This window comes from Leuresthes tenuis, unplaced genomic scaffold (genome assembly GCF_036924035.1).
Source record: "Leuresthes tenuis unplaced genomic scaffold, fLeuTen1.0.hap1 SCAF_12, whole genome shotgun sequence".
NCBI classification, from domain to species: Eukaryota; Metazoa; Chordata; class Actinopteri; order Atheriniformes; family Atherinopsidae; genus Leuresthes; species Leuresthes tenuis.
This window is the reverse complement of record NW_027325366.1, coordinates 34,663,290-34,685,249: the sequence shown is the minus strand read 5'-3', so window position 1 is coordinate 34,685,249 and position 21,960 is coordinate 34,663,290. Positions and strand designations below refer to the sequence as shown.

General features: G+C 49.7%; 1 protein-coding gene across 1 annotated transcript in view; it reads left to right on the top strand.

The window, feature by feature from the left end:
• LOC140319289 (titin-like) overlaps positions 1-21,960 on the top strand; it is a 159,625-nt gene that overhangs the window by 65,100 nt on the left and 72,565 nt on the right. Inside the window, 51 exon segments of the mRNA XM_072396876.1 lie at positions 302-352; positions 1,218-1,616; positions 1,777-2,055; positions 2,268-2,537; positions 2,622-2,761; positions 2,860-2,986; positions 3,138-3,404; positions 3,524-3,790; positions 3,984-4,247; positions 4,446-4,585; positions 4,670-4,796; positions 5,111-5,377; positions 6,683-6,949; positions 7,066-7,332; positions 7,515-7,654; positions 7,736-7,862; positions 8,250-8,392; positions 9,517-9,640; positions 9,729-9,995; positions 10,154-10,251; positions 10,383-10,551; positions 10,776-11,045; positions 11,244-11,510; positions 11,591-11,869; positions 11,957-12,365; positions 12,521-12,645; positions 12,736-13,002; positions 13,133-13,402; positions 13,488-13,787; positions 13,881-14,183; positions 14,272-14,459; positions 14,560-14,674; positions 14,804-15,091; positions 15,171-15,322; positions 15,436-15,583; positions 15,721-15,898; positions 16,001-16,122; positions 16,373-16,660; positions 16,884-17,180; positions 17,271-17,457; positions 17,545-17,660; positions 17,788-18,087; positions 18,175-18,474; positions 18,632-18,737; positions 18,944-19,140; positions 19,222-19,530; positions 19,620-19,898; positions 20,072-20,371; positions 20,627-20,929; positions 21,026-21,490; positions 21,607-21,909. Coding sequence (XP_072252977.1) covers positions 302-352; positions 1,218-1,616; positions 1,777-2,055; positions 2,268-2,537; positions 2,622-2,761; positions 2,860-2,986; positions 3,138-3,404; positions 3,524-3,790; positions 3,984-4,247; positions 4,446-4,585; positions 4,670-4,796; positions 5,111-5,377; positions 6,683-6,949; positions 7,066-7,332; positions 7,515-7,654; positions 7,736-7,862; positions 8,250-8,392; positions 9,517-9,640; positions 9,729-9,995; positions 10,154-10,251; positions 10,383-10,551; positions 10,776-11,045; positions 11,244-11,510; positions 11,591-11,869; positions 11,957-12,365; positions 12,521-12,645; positions 12,736-13,002; positions 13,133-13,402; positions 13,488-13,787; positions 13,881-14,183; positions 14,272-14,459; positions 14,560-14,674; positions 14,804-15,091; positions 15,171-15,322; positions 15,436-15,583; positions 15,721-15,898; positions 16,001-16,122; positions 16,373-16,660; positions 16,884-17,180; positions 17,271-17,457; positions 17,545-17,660; positions 17,788-18,087; positions 18,175-18,474; positions 18,632-18,737; positions 18,944-19,140; positions 19,222-19,530; positions 19,620-19,898; positions 20,072-20,371; positions 20,627-20,929; positions 21,026-21,490; positions 21,607-21,909 — 11,631 coding nt within the window.

The following is a 21,960-nucleotide window of genomic DNA, read 5'->3' as shown; positions in this document are numbered from 1 at the left end:
TCTGTCTGTTGTTCTCCTCTTATCATCCATCTGTTGTTCTCCTCTTATCATCCATCTGTTGTTCTCCTCTTATCATCCATCTGTTGTTCTCCTCTTATCATCCATCTCACTCTATTCTTCCCGTTTGTCTCCACCGTCATTCAGCTGTGTTCTCGTTATGTTTCCGTTTCATCTTCATCAGTCTGTGTTCTCATGTGATGTAGACGATGTGTCTAAGTCTACATCTTGGTGTCTGCTGGAACATTTCAGTCCACTGAGCGCTCTTTCACAGACGCTTAAAATTCTTCTTCTTGTTTCTTAGATGGAAAACCAACAGAGGAGCCACCGAAAGGCAGAGGCAGAGGATTTGGGGGTGAGGATTCACCTTTGGTCTTTGAACTAGATATTTAACTGACTCCAGTCTCAGCTGCGTTCAGCAGGTGTTGTTTTGTTGGTTTGTCCTTTCAATCAAAATCAAACAAATGTTACTCTTAATTCTGATGAGAATGACCAGGGCTGGGTATCAAACCTTTAGTTTTCTGCTTCCCATCATGCTCTGAGCACCAGAATCTGTCAGGATGTGGGGTCCTATTACTTCAGAAATGTCAGTGTTTGATATACTTATGACTTTGTGCTGATGGTACTTGAATGATACCCAGTCCCAGAGTTTGCTTCCTACACTGACAGCATCAGTGGATCTTTGTTAGTATTGAGTAGATCACAGGTAAGTTGGCTTCTGTCTATATCTTCTTACATAATTATTGGAAGTTACCGTCTTTCTGTATTTTCTGTGTTTTGTTATTCGCTTTGTCTGACTGTTGTTTTTTTAAGTTTATCCGGTTTATAATTGCATGATTCTTAGTTCCAGTACCTAATCCCCCCCTTGACCCTTCCACTGAGCCCAGCTCTGCTTTTCACAGCGGGTCAGGGGCTCCTTATCTTTAAGGATCAAGAAGTAGGAGCCATCCAGTCATAAAAGGTCCCCAAAGCCCCAGCTGAAGGGCCTGATGACCACTACTCTTTGATCCCTAAATAAAAAAAAGGGCTTCTTATCTTTGAAAAACAGAGGGGCCCAGGGGATGAAGGGGGATTGGGTCTTAGTCTTGTCAGAATCTTTGAGTACGTCAGACTTCATATTGTATTTAACACATCTTTGTGTCGGATTGATGTCCGCTGTCTGATTCTTACTGATCCACACATCTGAATCTAACTGGATGAGTTTTTATCCGATGTTGCAGCAAAACAAACTCCGTCTCCGGGTGATGGTGGTAAGGGGCGGGGCCTGAGGCCCGGTGGAAAAGGCCCGTCACCACCAGAGGAGCCGTTTGCAGGATTCAAGCTGAAAGCCGTGCCTCTGAAGTTCATCAAGAAGCTTCAGGACATCTTGCTGAAGGAGGCCGAGTCCATCGGATCGTCGGCCATGTTCGAGTGCGAGGTGTCGCCCTCCACCGCCATCACCTCCTGGATGAAAGACGGCAGCAACCTGCGGGAGAGTCCCAAACACAAGTTCACCTCTGATGGCAAAGATCGCAAGCTGAACATCATTGATGTCCAGCTGTCTGACACCGGGGAATACACCTGTGTGGCCAAGAACGCCGGCAAGGAGATATCGTGCATGGCCAAGCTCATTGTTGAAGGTAAATTAAGGAGGTTTTTACTGGTTCGTTCTGCTAAACGAAGCTAAAAGTGCTCAAACTCTGGTGAGCTAGTGGCAGGAGAACAAGGAGTTTGTAGATGATGAACTGCCTTCATTGTACTGGAAACACTGGTCTCTTAAACCCGTCTCTGTCCACACAGAGCTGCCCATCAAGTGGCTGAAGGAACTGGAACCAGAGACGACCTGCATGAAGGGTCAGCCGCTGTACCTGACCTGTGAGCTGAACAAGGAGAGAGATGTGGTCTGGAAGCGCAACGGCGAAGTCCTGAAGAAAAAGGCAGGAAAAGTGGCTATCAATGTCATCGGCATGCAGCACGCCGTGACCCTCCAGAACTCCTCAGAGGAGGACGCCGGCACCTACAGCTGCGAGGTGGACGGCCAGGAGGACGTCAAGACTGCAACCACCGTCAAAGTGATCGGTAAGCAGTCAGCAGGAAGCAGTCCATCAACCTCTCTGATTAACAGAGTGGCGGCCATTTTGTTACCAAATTATTCAGGCCGGATCAAATCCAACTGGATTTACTCCTGATCAGTCGCTCACTCATCTAATCTGTCTCTGCTCAGTTCAGCTGATGCGTCACTTCAGAGGCTTTTAGGGTTTTTACAGCTCATGTGAATCTTCCCTCCACAGAAATAATCAAGGACTGGCTGGTGAAGCCTCTGAGGGACCAGCATGTGAAACCAAAGGCCAAGGCCGCGTTCAAGTGTGAGCTGTTCAAAGACACGCCCAACTGGAAGTGGTTCAAAGGAGAGAATGAGCTCACACCCTCTGACAAGGTCCAGATTAACAAAGATGGAAAGGACATGGTGCTGACCATCAACAACTGCCAGCCGGACGATGTGTCAGACTACACCATCGAGGTCGAGGATCGCAGATACACCGCCAAACTCACACTTGGAGGTCGGCTCATGAAAATCCGCAGTTTAAGATTACAAGAGGTATGTCCACAAAGTCTTTAAATCTTAAACTGTGCTGCCTTTTCAGAGCGCGAGGCTGAGATCCTGAAACCACTCTCTAGTGTGGAGGTGGTTGAGAAGGAGGAAGCGAACTTTGAAACTGAGATATCTGAGGATGACGTGATGGGCGAATGGAAACTGAGAGGCCAGGTGTTGACGAGGTCTCCGGTAAGGAGTTTTATTTGGTCCAACTTTCCAGAAGTCAGGAAACATGTCAGGATTGTTGAAGCCCCCTGAATTTTCCTGACCTTTGTCTGGTTTTACAGACATGTGACATTAAAGCTGAAGGCCGGAAGCGCTTCATCACGCTGAAAAACGTGCAGCTGGATCAGGCTGGCGAAGTGTCGTATCAGGCTCTGAACGCCGTCACCAGCGCCATGCTCACTGTCAAAGGTACGAACACCACACACACCTCGCTTTGTCTGTCTGTCTGCTGCGAGCTCCTGCAAATGTCTGTCTTGAGGTCCGGCGGAGCAGCACGGTAAGAAAAGGCGGCTGTGTGTCCGTGCTTGTGAATAACTGCTAAATTATCCACACCTCCCAGAGATCGAAATGGGTTTTGTTGAGCCTCTGAAGGACGCCTCTGTGCCTGAAAAGAAACAGGCTAAGTTTGAATGCACCATCACCAAGGATGTGCCCAAGGTGCTGTGGTTCAGGGGGGCCGAGATCATTACCCCCAGCCCTAAATATGAAATTATCGATGATGGAAAGAAACACATGCTGATCATAAACAGCTGTGAGTTTGATGATGAGGCTCAGTACATGATTGAAGTGTTGGGCCAAAGATCAACGGCTCAGCTGGTGGTGGAAGGTAAGTGGCTCACAGGACCCACGCTTCATGTTTCCTCTGTGCTCATTCCATGTCTGTGGCTTTAAAGTGTCCGATAGCAACAACCGTCTGTCTGTGTGCACTGACCTGATGTATTCCAGGCATGAGGCTCAGATTTGTCCAGTCGCTTCAGGACCAAACAGTCAGAGAAGGTAATACGGTACGCTTTGATATCGAGCTGAGTCATGAGAACGTACCGGTGGTTTGGTACCGAAATGAAGTCAAACTGCATGTGAGCCGCTCCGTGCTCACATACGTGGAAGGAAGGACACACACTCTAGAAATGAGGACACTGAGTCTAGATGATACCTGCCAAATAAAGGCAGAGGCCAAAGGAATTTACTCCACGGCCAAACTGACGGTCATAGGTAACAGCTTCTTTTTACTCATGAGCAGTAATGTCTTTAAAACCATGACCATGTGTTGATTTCAAGGTTTTCTTTCCCTGGGGGTTTTGTGCATGTCAGAGAAACATTTTCAGCTGCCATTGTTCTGTAAGCGGACATCCATCAGAGAAATGAGCTGTAATTCTGACCCACTCCTGACCTGGTTCTGCTGCAGAGGGCGACGCCGTGTTCGTGGTGAAGCTGCAGGATTACACCGCCACAGAGAAAGACGAGGTGACGCTGGACTGCGAACTGAGCAAAGACGTCCCCGTGGTTTGGTACCACAACGAGAAGGAAATCATCGCCTCCAAGACGGTGGTCATGAAGTCTGAGGGCATGCGCAGGTCTCTGGTCCTGAAGAAGGTGGTGCAGAGCAACCAGGGCAAATATGTGTGTGACTGTGGGACAGACAAGACCGCGGCCAGCATCAACATCGAAGGTAAGCTCTGCTGAAAGGTAGAAACCTAAAAGTATCCATCGGTTCTGAACCCCCCACTCTGAAGGACTCGGTCTGACTCAGATGTTTAAGTCTTCAGAGATGAAGACGACACATGGAGGCACATTTTCACCATCACTTTCTCTCACAAGCATGTAACAAATCATTTTATAATTTCATCTTATTTTCCAAACCCACAAGCACGTGACGTGAAGGTTGTTCGGCCGATTTATGGCGTGGAGCTGTTTGATGGCGAGACGGCGCGGTTCGAGGTGGAGATCTCTGAGGACGACATCCACGGCCAGTGGAAGCTCAACGGAGAAGTGCTCAGTCCTTCCTCGGTGAGCAGCACCTCTGTGTTTTCTCCATGTTTGCCTGCCCTGCTGCACTCAGACAAAAACCAGCTTCATGTTCTCGTGTGACAGGATGTTGACATCATCGAGGAGGGGGGGAAACACACGCTGATCCTGTACAACTGCAAAGTGTCCATGACCGGTGAGGTGGGGTACACTGCCGCTAACGCCAAGTGTTCCGCCAACCTGAAGGTCAAAGGTAAAGCAGCTGCACCAACACGCTGATCTGAACCCATTGAACGACTCACATCAGCTCTACTCAGGACTTCAGCCTCCTTCTAACATCTAACGCTGCATGGAAGAAGAGCTTAAAGTACGAATTGTAGGAGAATCTGGAGCCTGACAGGGAAGACTCAGGACCAGTGAAAGGAAATGTGCTCCTGTTATAGATTTTTAAAGGTTTTTGTTATATAGTAGGAGACGTGCAGCACAGGAGCCCAGTGAGGCTCACACTGAAGAAGAAGCTTTAGCTCCTGAGAGCCTCACTTCATCACGGGTTTCTGTTCTCTGCAGAGCTTCCTCTGAACTTCCTCACGCCGCTGAGCGATGTTCAGGTGTACGAGAAGGACGAGGCCCGGTTCGAGTTGGAGGTGTCGAGGCCTCCCAAGAGCTTCCGCTGGCTGAAAGGCTCACAAGAGCTGCAGAGTGACGACAAGTACAGCATGACACAGGAGGGCAAAATGTACGTCCTGGTGATCCGATCGGCCGCTTATGACGACGAGGCGAAGTACATGTTTGAGGCCGAGGACAAGAGGATGACGGGCAAACTCATCATTCAAGGTACACCAGGTTCTAATGAAAGTTATTCTCAGTTACAGATTAAACTCAACAGATATTTTAGGTTAATCTGCTTTTAAATTAGTGGCAGAGAAAAAGAATAAGAAAGAAATAATCTGGCTCCAGGTAAACCCAAAAGGTTTGCAATAAATGTGGGAACTAAATGAAATATTAGTTAAAAAAATATATAAATATTCCTTTTTAACAGAAATAAAACCCTGCTGGTGACAATAAAAACAAACACAAATTGAACAAGAATCAAGAGATAAAGTTTCCTCCTTTTTAAGCAGCTGACTCGTCTCCTGAGTCCCGATCAAATGTCTGAGACGTGTTTGGGTTGAAATATCAGAACCAGAACAGCCAGAACCAGGTTTCAGAAGAGCTCAGACTACCACACCAAGTCTTACATTTCCCTCAGTCGGACCACAGGCAGCTGGTTCTGATCCGTCTGATGAGCTGCTTCTGGTTCTTTACATTAACGAGTTTATTTTCTAATGGAGGCGTCTTGATGCTGCGTTCAATGACAGTGGGAACTTCTAACTCTGATTGTCCAACTTCTAACTGGGAAGAAACAAAATTCAAAGTCAGACTTAAAACAACTGAACGTCCATCCATCCATCTTCTATACCCGCTTAATCCGTCTGTCGGGTCGCAGGGGGGTGGAGCCTCTCCCAGCGGTCATCAGGCAGAGGCGGGGTCACCTGGACAGCTCGCCATCACAGGGCCACACACGCTCACTCCTAAGGACAGTCTTAGAGACAGCAGCTAACCTAACAGCATGTTATTGGATGGTGGGAGGAGGCCGGAGAACCCGGAGAACCCGGAGAGAACCCACGCACACACGGGGAGAACATGCAGCTCCTCACAGGAAGAACCAGCCTGGAGTTGAACCTTGAACCTCTGCTGTGAGGCGACAGTATAACTGAACTTCATCTGCTCATTTATTTCTTAAGCAAACTCTAAAACTGCTGATGAGAGGTTCCAGTTGGTAATAAAGCAAGGTGGTTCTGAAGGTTCTGTGATGTAACAGAACCCTGCGGATCTGAGCCGGATGCTCTGCCCTTCGGTCGTGGTCTCGGCACACATTCTTCCCCCTCTGAGCTGCTGTGGCATCTTTCATGAGGGTTCATGTGACCGGTGATTTTTTCTTTCTCGGTTCTGATCAACACAAATACATTGATTTACAAAGACAGGCGAAGGTTTAATCTGCTCAGATTTAGTGTTTCTTTTCCTCAGAGGTTGAAAAAGAACCCGTTTTAGTGAACAGTTTAAATCATCCACCTCCTGAAATGTCTGCTCCTCCTGCAGGTATCCGGCTGGAGTTTGTCAAACCCATCAAAGACGTGACGGTGAAGGAGCGTGAGACCGCAGAGTTCAGCGTTGAGCTCTCGCATGACAAGATCTCAGTGGTGTGGTACAGAAACGACGTCCGGCTGCACCCCAGCAAGGTGGTGCACATGTCAGATCACGGAAAGATCCACACGCTGGCCTTCAAGGAGGTGACCATCGACGACACGTCCATGATCAAAGTGGAGGCCATGGACAAGAGCATGACCGCCATGCTCACCGTTATCGGTCAGTACCCCACGTCTGAGTCAGAGGCTGTTTCTGAGAACGAGTCGCAGGTCTCTGATTGTTGAGGTTAGCACAGAGTGTTTGGTGCTGATGATGAACCCGTTTTGGCTCTGCAGAGGGCGACCTGTACTTCACCACCAAGCTGCAGAACTACACGGCCGTGGAGAAGGACGAGGTGAAGCTGGTCTGCGAACTGAGCAAAACCGTCGCCGACGTCAAATGGTTCAAGGATGGGAAGGAGATCACGCCGTCCAAGAACATCGCCGTCAGCAGCGATGGCAAGAAACGCATCCTGATGGTCAGGAAGGCGGAGAAGGCCAACATCGGAGCGTACACCTGCGACTGCGGCTCGGACAAAACCACCGCAAACCTCAACATCGAAGGTAGGAGCTCACATGAGGACAAAAAGCGTTTCCTCCATGACGATCAGAGCATCAGTTTCATGAGCTCAGCAGCAGACGCCACAGGAAGCTGTTGGAAGATGCTGTTCAGTCAAAGTTATTCAGTTCTTTACAGTCTCCGGCTGTGCTGCTCTCACTAAGGATTTGTCTGGTGTCCCCTTCAGAGCGGGACATTAAGGTCGTCCGGCCGCTGTACAGCGTGGAGGTCACAGAGACAGAAACAGCCAAGTTTGAGACGGAGATTTCAGAGGAGGATGTTCACGGAAACTGGAAACTGAAGGGAGAGGCAGTGCACCAGTCTGCGGTGAGTCTGCCGCAAACCTTCAGATTCTTCCATCTGACACAGAAAATGTGAACCTGACTGAAATGTCCTGATTTCTTTCAGGACGTTGAGATTAAGGAGGAGGGAACCAAACACGTGCTGATCCTCTATAACGTCCGTATGGACATGGCCGGAGCCGTCGACTTCTCGGCCGCCAACGCCAAGTCCAACGCTCAGCTCCGGGTCAAAGGTGAGATGCTACCTCTGCTGCTTTTGTTGTTTGTCTGGAGTTTCGAGCCTGAAACACTTTTCAGAAGCTTCATTTCAAACTTTAAAGACTAGAATCATTCAGGTGGGACTGTTTCTTCTCTCTGGGTCAGAATAAGTTCTTGTTCTGTGTCGTGTTGGCAGCCATAAGTCTGGTATTTCTGCGCTCCTCTGGAGGCTGAGGCCTCGTTCTGTGTCGCATACCACGGCGTCCTGCCACTCCTCGGCCAATCAGGTCCCGTGGTTATTTTCACCCTCAGACTTATCTGAAGGGACTGGAGCAGCGGTGGCAGGACTCTGCTGCTCTCAGGGCTCTGACATGAATCAGACTGCAGGACGCTAACCATGAGGTCTTCCTCCTCCTCCTCAGCCCGGTCCATCACACTCATACAGCCTCTGAAGGACGTGACGGTGACGGCCGGAGAGACGGCGACCTTTGAGTGCGAGCTGTCGTACGAGGGCATCGCCGTGGACTGGTTCCTGGGAGGAAACAAGATGGAGGCCAGCGACCGGGTGAGTCAGCCTACAGAACCTCAGCATGTAAAAGTTTCTTTCAGCTTTTCCTCATAATTGTTTTAACTTACTGGGTTTTCAGCAGCAACATTCAGAATATACACTTTTCTCTATCCAGCTGTAGATGACAATTGTACACATTACATCCAAATTAAGATTACAAGCAAATGAGAAACAAGCAAAAGCAAATATCCACTCCCAATTAAAGACATTAAATATATTAAATCAGATATCCACATTCAGGCATTCATATATAGAAGCACAACAGCTGACTCCCACTGAAACTGTGTGGATGATGTGAAAGAGGTGGCAGAGGAGGAAGGCTAACCAGCCTTAATGTGTTACTAAAGGACTCCACCGGGTGGTAAAGGTGGACGTTTGGAGCCGTAATAGATCTGTAATCTGCTCCATCTGATGGAGGTCCCAGACATTCTGGATCCATATGTTATATGAAGGGAGTTTTCCTCTTTATTAAAGACAATCACAACCAAAAATAAAGTTAGTTCATTTCCTTTAATCTTCTCCTGGAAAAGAGTAAAAGTAAAAAACACACATTTTAATGTTTAAACATGGAAACTAAAACTAATAAAGGTTTAAGTTTCATTGAGTTCATTTATGATGGAAGAAAAAGAAACCTGTCCAAACCAGTGGAACACCTTCATCCACCTACTGAGTTCAGAAATACTCACCCAGTGAAGAAAAAGTCATGTTTCACATGTAAAATAATTAATGATAAGCAATGACATCACTGATGACTTCAGTCAGATTCTTCAGGTGTTTTTTCTTTTCACTCAAAAAGCGTCACTGTTCAGAATAAAAGACACTTAGATGTGACACGAGCCTGTTTGTCTGGGCTACATTTCAGCTCGTGTTCTTACTAATCTGCTGCAGTTAAAAATAAGCTGAGATAGGAGAGCAGCTGCTGTTATCTTCAGACAGCCACCACAGCCTTATAAGAGCACAGACACAGCACCACTGCAGCAGGATTCAGCTCCATAGAACACCGGAAACAAAAGCTCAGCTCAGTTTTAGTGATTCTTCTGTTTCTTATTAGGATACAGTTTGTAATGCTTACCTCCAGGAAGTTCTGCAAACAGTAAATCGGGATGTTTCCGTCTCCGCAGGTGAAGACTCGGGTGGCGGGTAGAGTTCACACCCTGACTGTTCGAGACGTGAAGCTGTCGGAGGCCGGTGAAGTCAAACTGACTTCCAAAGACTTCCAGACTCTGGCTCAGCTTATTGTCAGAGGTGAAGCGCTCAAACTCACGGGGAGCAGTGAACGCATCAGACAGGCCGGGCAGACAGCTGTGCTAAAAGTGTGTTTCTGTGTTTTCAGAGCCTCCAGTGGAGTTCACGAAGCCTCTGGAGGACCAGACGGTGGAGGAGGAAGCCACCGCCACGCTGGAGTGTGAAGTTTCCAGAGAGAATGCTGAGGTGCGCTGGTTCAGAGAGGGACAGGAGATCAGAAAGACCAAGAAGTACGACACGGTCACCGACGGGCGCAAGAGAAAGCTCGTCATCCACGACTCGTGTCCGGATGATGCCAAGATCTACACGTGTGATGCTAAAGAGTTTAAGACTTCCTGTTTCCTGGAGGTCACACGTAAGCATGATTTATTTTAACCTTTCAGTGTCATCATGTCCTCAGCTGGCTTATAAAGGAAATCCCAAAGGAAAACTGAAGGAACCTGACTTCACAGAATTATTCATGTGAGTTACTGTTGGGTGGAGTTTGGTCGTAACACCACTTTGTGTCCACAGCTCCTTATGTGGAGTTCACAAAGCCCCTGCAGGATGTGGAGGTCAGAGAGAAAGAATCTGCCAAGTTTGAATGTGAAGTGTCCCGTGAGTCTGCCAAGGTGAGACCAGAGGCCCAGAACCAGTGAGAGAACAGTTCCCCAAAGACCAGACGCTGTTCTGTCCTCATCTAAAGATCACCGTCTTTGTTCAAATGTCTCCATCCAACTGACTCTGATCATGTCCCGTTCAGGTTCGCTGGTTCAAGGATGGCAGCGAGATCAGGAAAGGAAAGAAGTACGAAATCATCGCAAAGGGAGTCCAGAGGATCCTCGTCGTCCACAAGTCAGTGTTTGACGATGAGGCCGAGTACGAATGCGACGCCAGAACCTCCAAGACCTCCGGCCTGCTCACCGTCATCGGTGAGAAACACATTGTTTTATGCATTTAATTCATTGTTTTCTAAAGATATTGTATAAAATAACATCAAGTGACGTTTTTGTCTGTAGATGGACGTAAGATAGAAAACCGTTTTGCTCTCTTTACAGTTTTCTTGTTGTAGGGTTAGGGTTAGGGTTAGGGTTAGGGTTAGGGTTAGATGTAAAACAGCTAACACTGACCCTGCTGCTGTCTCGTTTGTCCTCAGAGGAGGCAGCCAGGTTCACCAAGAACCTGTCCAACGTGGAGGGAACAGAGACAGACAGCGTGAAGATGATCTGCGAAGTGTCGAAGGTCAGCGCCGAGGTCATCTGGTACCGAGGGGACGAGGAGCTGCCGGAGGGCGGCCGCTACGATCAGATCATGGACGGCCGCAAAAGGATCCTGATCATCCAGGACCTGAGGATGGAGGATGCAGCAGAGTACAACTGCAGGCTGAGCCCCACGGTCAGGACGTCCGCCACGCTGAAACTGAACGGTGAGCAAAACAGGAGAGGAAAAGCTGAACCTTCTCTGCCATGTCGGGATTTATCCTTCCCTCAGAACCCAGATTCTTACAGAACGATGACACGACAGCCAGCTTTGTTCCTCTGACTGTCAGAGAGGATCTCAGCATTACGCCCCATCAGGATAACCAGTCTGACTCTTCCGTGCTTTTTGCCTTCTTCGGTTGCAGAGCTGGCGGCTGAGTTCATCGCTCGTCCTCAGAACCAGGAGGTGGTGGAGGGGGAGAAGGCCGAGTTCGCCTGCTCCGTCTCCAAGGACACCTACGAGGTGAGGTGGTTCAGAGGGGACAAAGAGATCCAAGAGGGAGACAAGTACACGATCATCAGCGAAGGAAAGAGGAGAGCTCTCATCGTGAAGAAGTGTGACCTGAAGGATGAGGGGGGCTACGTCGCTCACATCGGGAGCGTTAAAGCCTCGGCTGAACTGTGTGTGATCGGTAAGACGCTTTTCTCCCTCTCCACCCTCTTCAAGTTAACCTACTGGGAGTTTTGATTTAAACTTTGTGTCTTATTCCAGAAAAACTGAGGATAATCACGCCGATTAAAGACGCGCAGGTGAAGGAAGGAAGCGAGATTGTGTTCAATTGTGAGACGAACACGGAGGGAGCCAAAGCCAAGTGGCTGAAGAACGAGGAGACCATTTTCGAGAGTAGCAAGTACATGATGGCTCAGAGAGACAACGTCTTCTCCCTGAGGATCAAAGAGGCCCAGAAGGGAGACGAAGCCAGCTACAGCATCAACCTGACCAATCACAGAGGAGAACACGCCAAGAGCACGGCCAGCGCTAAAGTCACAGGTAACCTCACTGAAGGTCAGAGCGGCTTCGTTTCCCTGCTCCCATGTTTTTCTAACTTTCACTGTGAATCATTGTGTGGCTCCACAGAGGAGAAGCTGAAGTTCCTGGAGCCCATGGAGGACATCGAGACTCAGGAGAAGAAGACCATCAGCTTCGTTTGTAAGGTGAACCGGCCGGAGGTGACGGTGAAATGGATGAAGGCCGGACAGGAAGTGACGCTCAGCAAACGCATCGTCTACCGGGCCGACGGCCTCAAGCACATGCTGACCATCAAAGACTGCGTCATGGACGACGAGGGCGAGTACACCGCCGTGGTCGGAGACGAAAAGTGTGCTGCCGAGCTGATCATCAGCGAGGCGCCGACCGACTTCAACGTGCAGCTCAAGGACCAGACCATCACCGAGTTTGAGGACGCAGAGTTCAGCTGCAAGCTGACCAAAGAGAAGGCCGTTGTCAAGTGGTACCGAAACGGACGAGAGATCAGAGAAGGACCCAGGTACCACCGTGTGTTGGCAGACAAACTCAGCAGCTCTGAGCTCTGAAAATGTCAAATTACACCGTAATCTGGACCGCATTCGACTAAAACAGACCTGCTGTGAGAGATGACAGCCAGTTCTGATGGTGATGGTCATTGCTGTTGTGTTTTTGCAGATATCACATGGAAAAAGAAGGCAAAATGTGCAGGCTGATCATCAAGGTGTGCAGACCTGACGATGAATGTGAATACGCCTGTGGTGTGGATGAGAGGAGGACCAGAGCCAGGCTCTTTGTAGAGGGTGAGCTCCTCATTTCTTAATTTTCAAGGAAACACAGACGGAAACATTTCTGTGGAATCGTGATGATGAACGTGATTTTATGTCCCGCAGAAACTCCGGTGGAGATCGTCCGGCCGCCGCAGGACGTGTTCGAACCTCCAGGCTCCGACATCGTGTTCGAGGTGGAGCTCAACAAGGACCGAGTGGAAGTGAAGTGGATGAGGAACAATATGATCATCGTCCAGGGAGACAAGTACCAGATGATCAGTGAGGGGAAAGTCCACAGGCTGCAGGTCTGTGAGATCAGACCCAGAGACCAGGGAGAGTACAGGATCGTGGCCAAAGACAAGGATGCCCGAGCCAAGCTGGAGCTGGCAGGTGAGTCCGCTCTGTGGTCTGTTCAGGAGAGACTGCCTCAGAAAGTCAGAGGCATCGTGGGAAATGTGGGAGCTGATTCATGTGAATGAAAGAAAACACACTTTAAAAAGCCCTCCCCTTCCTTCTGCAGCCGTTCCAAAGATCAAAACCACCGACCAGAACCTGGTGACAGATGCGGGGAAACCCTTCCTAATGAGCGTGCCCTACGACGCCTACCCCCGGGCCAATGCTGAGTGGTTCTTTGAGGGCAGCAGTCTGCCTGTTCAGAACATCGACACCTCCGTTGACAAGACCGAGTACCGCCTGAAGAGCCCCAGCAAGGAGGACCAGGGCCGCTACAGAGTGGTCATCAAAAACAAGCACGGCGAGGGAGAGGCGTTCATCAACCTGGATGTGATCGGTGAGTCTGAAGGTTTAAATCACTGCCTGTGTTGGATCAACACTGTGAAGAGAGGAGTGTTCAGTGACATGTTTGGGGGTTTCAGATGTTCCTGGACCCGTCAAGAACCTGAGAGTGGTTGATACCGCTGATGGCGAGGTCAGCTTGGCCTGGGATGAGCCTGAGAGCGATGGTGGCAGCAAGATCATCGCCTACATTGTAGAGAGGCGTGACGTGAAACGGAAGACCTGGACTCTGGCAACGGATCGTGCTGATACTCCGGAGTACTGTGTCAGCGGCCTCCAGAAGGACTCCATGTACCTGTTCAGGGTCTGTGCCCGGAACAGAGTCGGCAGCGGACCCATTGTTGCCACTGAGGATGCTGTTCAGGCCAAGAACAAGTTTGGTAAGTAACACTTACAGGTGCATGCTTCCCTCAGCTATAAGAAGCTCACTTCAGCCCAAATCAAACCCTCCCGTGCTGCTTTTCTGCCACCAGACGTTCCAGATGCTCCAGAAAACGTTGCAGTTGGCATCGTGAACAGGTTTGGTGCCACTGTCACCTGGGAGCCTCCCAAGTTTGACGGCGGCTCAGAGATCACTGCCTATGTGATTGAGCTCCGTGACCGGACGTCTGTGAAGTGGGAGGCGGCTATGGTGTGCGGCGCCAGCGACCGCTCAGCCACACTGAACGACGTGGTGGAGCACAAGGAGTACATCTTCAGGGTCCGAGCTGAAAACAAGGCAGGCATCGGCAGGCCCAGTGCCGCCACCAACCCTGTCAAGATCATGGATCCCATCGGTGAGTGAAAACCAGCAGTTCAAACGTTTGAGTTCCACTTCCTGTAAAAGAGCGTGAGGTCACTGTTCTTCCTGTCACGCCCCTGCAGAGAGGCCAAGCCCGCCTCTGAATCTGAACTTCAGTGACCAAATCAAAACAGCTGTCACACTGACCTGGGAGACGCCCACGTCCAACGGCGGCAGCATGATCACCGGCTACATCATCGAGAAATGTGACGAGGGAACTGACAAGTGGCTGCGCTGCAACGCCAGACTGTGTCCTGACCTCGTCTACCGGGTACCAAACATGTCCCCTCCATGGACTTTAGCTCCTTGCTTGTCTGTCAGCTGCTTCTTTAGAGCCAACTCTTGATCACTGCCGTCTGTCCCCTCCTCAGGTGTCTGGACTGAAGCCGGGTCAGAAGTACCTGTACAGAGTGTGTGCTGAGAACGCTGCTGGCCTCTCAGATCCAACTGAGCAGCTTGGACCGCTGCTTGCTGACGACCCTCACGGTATGAGACAAAGTCTGCTGCTCATGACTTTAGATTTTATTCTGACTTTAGATCCAGTACAAACTCTAAAGGAAATTGTTCAGAGACAGAAAAAAGTCCACATTTAGGAAAACGCTTGTCTGTCTGCAGTGGGTCCGACCTTTGACCTGAGCGGCTTCAGGAATGGCCTGGAAGTGATCGTCCCTCAGCCTCTCACCATCAGAGTGCCCATTACCGGATACCCGACCCCTGTCGCCAAGTGGACGTTCGGGGAGAAGGAGCTGACCACCTCAGATGAGCGTGTTTCCATGGTGACGAAGCCCACGTTCACAGAGCTGACCGTCACGCCGAGCGTCCGCCCAGACAAAGGCACCTACACCCTGCAGTTGCAGAATGACGTCTCCTCCGTCTCTGGAGAGATTGAAGTCAACGTCATCGGTAACAACGATTCCTCTGTTCTGTTTATTCTATATTTACAGTGGAACCAAATATCTTCCTCTGTCATTTTATTTCCCAGCATGCCCCAGTGCCCCCAAGGACTTCAAGGTGGCCGAGGTGACCCGACACCACGTCCACCTGATGTGGGAGGCCCCGGAGCACGATGGAGGCAGCCCAGTCACCCACTATCAGATAGAGAAGAGAGAAGTTTCTCGCAAGACCTGGGCCAAGGTACGGCTGAGCCGACCGGGGCCGCGGGCCCTCTGAAGTCATTCAGAAAGTGTTAGGAACCTGTGTGAGCTGTAGAGGTGCTGTGATGGACTCATCACTGTGATTCTCTCCAGGTGGCGACCGGCGTCATAGACCTGGAGCACACGGTGACAGATGTGATCGAGGGAAAGGAGTATTTGTTCAGCGTCATCGCCTGCAACAAGTGCGGACCGGGAGAGCCGGCGTACATGGACGAGCCCGTCAACGTGTCCTCGCCAGCCAGTGAGTATTCACTCTGACATGAATGAACTCTGGATGAGAAACCCCCGGGGCTTAGGGCCAAGGACACAGATTTGTTAGGAAAAGTTATCCAGAAAATATTTTTGCAAACGGCCTGAATGTCATCGTTTCTCCTGCAGCTATTCCCGATCCTCCTGAGAACCTCAAGTGGCGTGATAAGAGCGCCAAGAGCATCTTCCTTTCCTGGGAGCCTCCCAAGTATGATGGTGGTGCTAACATTAAAGGCTACGTGGTGGACAAGTGTCAGCGGGGCACAGACAAGTGGGAGCCCTGCGGTGACCCCGTCCCTGAGCTCAAGTAAGACTTAACTTTTGTTTCTGTCAGTGAGCTGTAAGGACCGCCATCGCTGCTGTCTGTGTGAGGGCTCAGTTCGATATAAGGTGTGTTTTGTGCTCACAGGTTCCAGGTTACCGGCCTGATCGAGGGCCAGTGGTATGCCTACAGAGTCAGAGCATTCAACAAGTTGGGGGCCAGCAGACCCTGCAGGGCCACTGATGAGATACAGGCTGTGGATGCTAGAGGTAGGCTGGTCTGTGTGCATCATGTTCCCTTCAAACAGTGCTGTGGCTTCTATAAGTCATGGCAATTATTGTTCTTCAAACATTTTTCTTTTCAGCAGTTTATTAAGTGAACGGAAGAAGCTTCTAACAAATGAATAAGTCTTTAACTGGGACTAAGAGTGTTGTCTCCATGGTAACGGGGCAAGTTGTAATGAGCAGAGAGATGGCATGTGCAGTTTTAAACGGTAATTATTTTCTCAAAAACCAACAGAGCCTCCAGAGATCCAACTGGATGTGAAGCTGCTGGCCGGTCTGACTGCAAGAGCTGGTTCCAAAATTGAGCTTCCCGCAGACGTTAAAGGACAGCCTGATCCCCGGATAAAGTGGACCAAGGCTGACCTCGTCCTGCGGGCTGAGGACCGCATCACCATCGAAACCCAGCCAGGACACTCAAAGCTTTCCATCAGCAACACCACCAGAGGAGACACCGCCACCTACATCATCGAGGCAGTCAACATCTGTGGGCGCGCCACCGCCACCATTGATGTCAACATCCTCGGTACTGAGGCAGACTTACACAGATTTTGTTCCTCTCAGTTACACTGCATTAAGGTCCAGTCTCAGTAGAATTGTACTAAGCAAACACGGCCTTCAAGCTGTGGATGGTCAGAAAATGACTTCTTTGTCATCAAAGAGCAGACCAAAGCTTTCATTAGTTTGTGTCACTTTAGAAAGCATGTAAAAGTGAGACATGACCACCCTGTTGTTCCTTCCTTGATCAGATAAACCCGGCCCTCCAGCTGCCTTCGATATCTCTGAGATCACCAATGAGTCCTGCGCCCTGGCCTGGAACCCTCCCAGAGACGATGGCGGTTCCCCCATCACCAACTACATCGTTGAGTGTCGTCAGATCGACAAAGAGGAGTGGGTCAAGCTGTCAGCCACCGTGAAACACACCACCTTCAAGGCCTGCAAGCTCACAGCTCTGAAGGAGTACGTCTTCAGGATCAGTGCTGAGAACCAGTACGGCATTGGCACGCCTGCAGAGCACACACCCATCATTGCAAAGTACTCCTTCGGTATGTTGTCACACACTGCAGCCTTTCTGTCGAATCTGAACTGCACAAGTGACTCCATTTTCAATTATCGTTGTTTTCTATCTGCTTCAGATCCTCCTGGTCCTCCGACCAGAGTCACTCCCTCTGACATCGCCAAAGACGCGGTGACTCTGACCTGGTTTGAGCCGGATGAGGATGGCGGCAGTCCCATCATCGGATACTGGATCGAGAAGTTTGATCCAGAGAGCGACAAGTGGATTAGATGCAACAAACTGCCCATTAAGGACACAACCTTTAGGTGATAAGTTCATACAAGCAGTTAATCAAAGTACTACCAAGCATGAATCATCCAGCAGGCTTTCTGACTGCATATCTCTGTCTCCAGGGTGAAGGGGCTCCCCACAAAGAAGAAGTACCGCTTCCGTGTTCTGGCAGAGAATCTGGCTGGACCTGGAAAACCAAGTGCAGAGACAGATCCTGTGCTCATCAAAGATCCCATCGGTATGTCACATTGTCTGTTGGAACCATCAGCTTTGGTTAAAAGATGTATCAGGATCAAGTGTTGACAGTGAATTGATTGGAAATATGAGTGATTTGATGATTATAACATTATGGAATCCTTCCTAAGATCCTCCATGGGCTCCTGGTAAACCCGTCGTCAGGGATGTTGCCAAGACCACGGCCTTGTTGGCATGGACACGCCCGGAGCATGACGGCGGGGCTAAGATTGAAGGCTACATCATTGAGTTCCAGAAAACTGGAAGTGAGGAATGGATCCGGATTGCAGAGGATGTTCCTCAGACTGAGCACCAGCTGAAGGGTCTCATGGAGAAGCAGGAGTACTCCTTCAGGGTCAAAGCCGTCAATAAGGCTGGCGAGAGTGAGCCCAGTGAGCCCAGTGACCCCGTAGTCTGCAAGGAGAGACTCTGTAAGTTCAGTTGGAGGTGGGAACCAGGGGGACATGTTTCTGAAAGAATTTCATTCAAATATAACAACCCGTGTTTCCATCTGCCAGACCCTCCATCTGCTCCTCAGTGGCTGGAGGTGGCCAACATCACCAAGATCAACGCTGATTTGAAATGGCAGGCTCCCAGCACTGATGGAGGCTCACCCATCACCAACTACGTGGTGGAGAAGAGGGACGTGAGGCGGAAGGCCTGGCAGACTGTCGACACCACCGTCAAGGAGCTGAAATACTCTGTGACTCCTCTCAATGAAGGATCGCTGTACGTGTTCCGCGTAGCTGCTGAGAACGCTGTGGGCATGGGTGAATTCTGCGAGCTGGAGGACGCCGTGCTCGCAAAGGACACCTTCAGTAAGTTTCCAGCAACACAGCAAAGAGCTGCGTTTTGGTTCAGTAATTATATTTCTGATTATGATAAGCCAGCGACCTTCAGTGTACCATCTGGACCAAACTTCAGGAAACCAAACTATGTGGAACACATATTAATGTTTGCTGCATTTTGTTTCAGCAACTCCTGGACCTCCTTACGCCCTGACAGTGGTGGAGGTCACCAAGAGACATGTGGAGCTGAAATGGGAACCTCCCAAGAGCAACGGTGGCAGACCCATAACTAAGTAAGACACATAACTGCTATAAAACAACAGATTACTGAAGACAAGATGGCCACCAACATGCACTTTGTTCAGTAGTGATATTATGTGTAGGGAAGGGGTGGAAATCTTTCCATTCTTTCAGTGGAATTCAAAAAATACACCCAACTGTCATTTGCCTTGATAGTGTTACAAACCGATCATCAAGACAAACTATTTTTGCTTCCCAGGTATGTGATTGAGAAGAAAGAAAAGGTTGGAACTCGCTGGCTGAAGTGCTGCAAGACTCCCGACAGACAAACTCAGTTCAAGGTGACGGATGTCGATGAAGGATCAGAGGTGCAGTTCCAGGTCAGAGCTGAGAATGAAGCTGGAGTCGGACATCCAAGTGAACCCACTGTGATTCTCACCATCGAGGATGCAACCAGTAAGAAACTCTCAGTTTGCATTTCAGGCACAGTTGATGATCTGGGTTTTCCAGGTGAATGCAGGGTGTGTTTCCGTCCAGGTCCTCCGTCTCCTCCTTTGGAGGTGACCATCGTCGACGCCAGCAGGGAACACATCAACGTCACCTGGAAGCCTCCAGTCAAGGATGGCGGCTCCCCGGTAACAGGTTACCATGTTGAGGTGGCAGAGGCCCGTCCGGAGCTGAAATGGCTTCGGGTCAACAACAGACCCATCAAGGAGCTGAAGTTCAGGATCGATGATGGTATCAAGCCAGAGAAGAAGTACGTCATTAGAGTTCGCGCGATCAACTCAATCGGTGTCAGTGATCCCTCAGAGATCTCCGACAAAGTCTCCACCAAGGATCCTGACTGTGAGCATAGAAAGATTTATATCTAATGATGTAAAAGTGGCATACATGAGAGCTAATCCTGAATAATGACCCTGTGCTCTGGTCTGAAGGTGCTCCAACCATGAATCTGGAAGCACAGGACGTTGTGGTGGTTGAGGGAGAAAAGATGCACCTGAACATCCCCTATAGGGCGATTCCGACGCCAAAGATGATTTGGCAGAAGGACACAGTAGAGTGTAAGGCCGACGACAGGCTCTCTATGACCGTGGAGATGAACAGCGCTCACCTGGAGCTGCTGAAGTGCACACGAGCAGACGCTGGTGCCTACACCATCACTCTGGAGAACAGCCTGGGAGCTGCCACCGGGACCATCAATGTCAAAGTTATTGGTAGGATGATTCATTAAACTGCACTTCAGAAAATATGACACAGTATGACAGAATCGTCCAGTCCAGTGATTCTGGGTTTCTGTAAATGAATTTTTCTCAAAGAGTTTTAGGGTCTGGTTTAAAAAAAAAGCTAAGCAGGAGTCTTCTTCTAACACATTTTTGCCTCCTTCCAGGACTTCCTGGTCAGTGTAAAGACGTAACCTCCAGTGACGTCTCCAAGAACTCCTGTAAGATCAGCTGGGAGGCCCCAGAAGATGATGGTGGCACACCCATTGTCAGCTATACACTGGAGCGCCGTGAGGCGTCCAAGAAAACGTACATGCCCGTCATGTCAGGAGAGAATGTCCTGACCTACATCGTCAAAGAACTGTACATCAACTGTGAGTACTACTTCAGGGTGAAGGCCGTCAACCAGGTCGGAGCTGGAGAATATCTGGAGCTACGCAACCCAGTCATCACAGAGGAAATCAAACGTAAGTTCTGTTTCCAGCTGCAGGACATCAGGTCTGTGTTACAACTGTAAGCATTTAGCTCATGTGCAGCTGAGCCTGCTCATATTCTGTACCCACTGTAGGATTCTCAGTATTCTAGTGGAAAATATTAAGTTATTAAGATGGGATCAGATCGGCTGTATGGAGGTCCATAGGTGCAGAAGTCATAATTCTGTGGTGGTCCTGGCTGATGAGACAACTCACATTCTTTTTGTGTTCTTGATTCTGACCCCACAGAGAAACCAGACCCGCCCATCCAGGTTGAGGCTCAGGACCCAACATCCAAGTCCATCACAGTCACCTGGAAGGCTCCAGACTATGACGGGGGCTGCCCCATCCAGGGCTACATCGTGGAGAAGATTGAGAAGGACGGTGACCGCTATGAGAGGGTCACCCCCAGCCTGGTCCCTGGTTTGTCTTTTGTGGTGGAGGGCCTGAAGGAAGACACGGAGTATCAATTCAGGGTCCGAGCCGAGAATGCTGCCGGAGTCAGTGAGCCATCACGTAGCACGCCACTGATGAAGGCTGCAGACCCTGTTGGTATGTCAAACGATTGATGCTTTAAAGTCAGCCAGTTACCCAGAGAAATTCAGTTTAATTCATTTGAGGCTTAAATTTCTGTGGTTTTCCTTTCAGACAAACCAAAGGTCACCCTGCATGCCCGTGTGCAGTCCGGTGTTTCCATTAAGAAAGGCGAGGAGATCCGCATCGATGCCTTCATCTCCGGCTCTCCATACCCCAAAGTCACCTGGCTGAGGAACGAGGAGGACGTCACCAAAGAGCCCACCAAGAAGGTTGTTCCTGTGCTCAAAAAGAAGAAGACCAAGGCTAAGGTTTGTGTTCTCACTGGGACATCAGAGAGCCCTGAATGTTTTCACATGTTTCTGGAAGATTCTACATTGTTTCAATTCCTGCAGGTCCCAGAGCCAGAAGAGGAGTTTGTGACTCCTCTGCGTGAGCGTCTCGGTCTGGATCAGACCAAGAAAGGCCAAGCAGCTCTGATGATCCGTGACTCTGTCAGGGTGGACCATGGCGACTTCACCATCAAGGTGGAGAACACTCATGGTGTGGCCACCGCCACCTGCTTCGTCAACGTCTTGGGTAAGAAGCGAGTTTATCGACTTGCTTTGTGTCCTCATATTTATTCTCAGCTTTTATCAGTAAACATTTATTGGGCTCTTGAGATGAAAGATCATCCCGCTTTTGTTTTCACGCAGACAAACCCGGCGCTCCAATCAACTTCACCTTCGATGAGATCAGGAACACCTCAGTCATCTGTAACTGGGAGCCGCCTGAGGATGACGGTGGCAGCGAGATCCTGAACTACATCCTGGAGAAGAAAGACAACAAAAATGATGAGATTGGCTGGATCACTGTCACCTCCACCCTGAAGGGTAGCAGCTTCCCTGTCACCAAGCTGATCGAGGGGAAGGAGTACATCTTCAAAGTCACTGCTGAGAACAAGTACGGCTGCGGCCCTCCGTGCGTCTCAGAGCCGCTGGTCGCCAAGAACCAATTCAGTGAGTATTTAAAACACGTGGGAATTACAAGGTTGAGAGTTCAATTGGAAT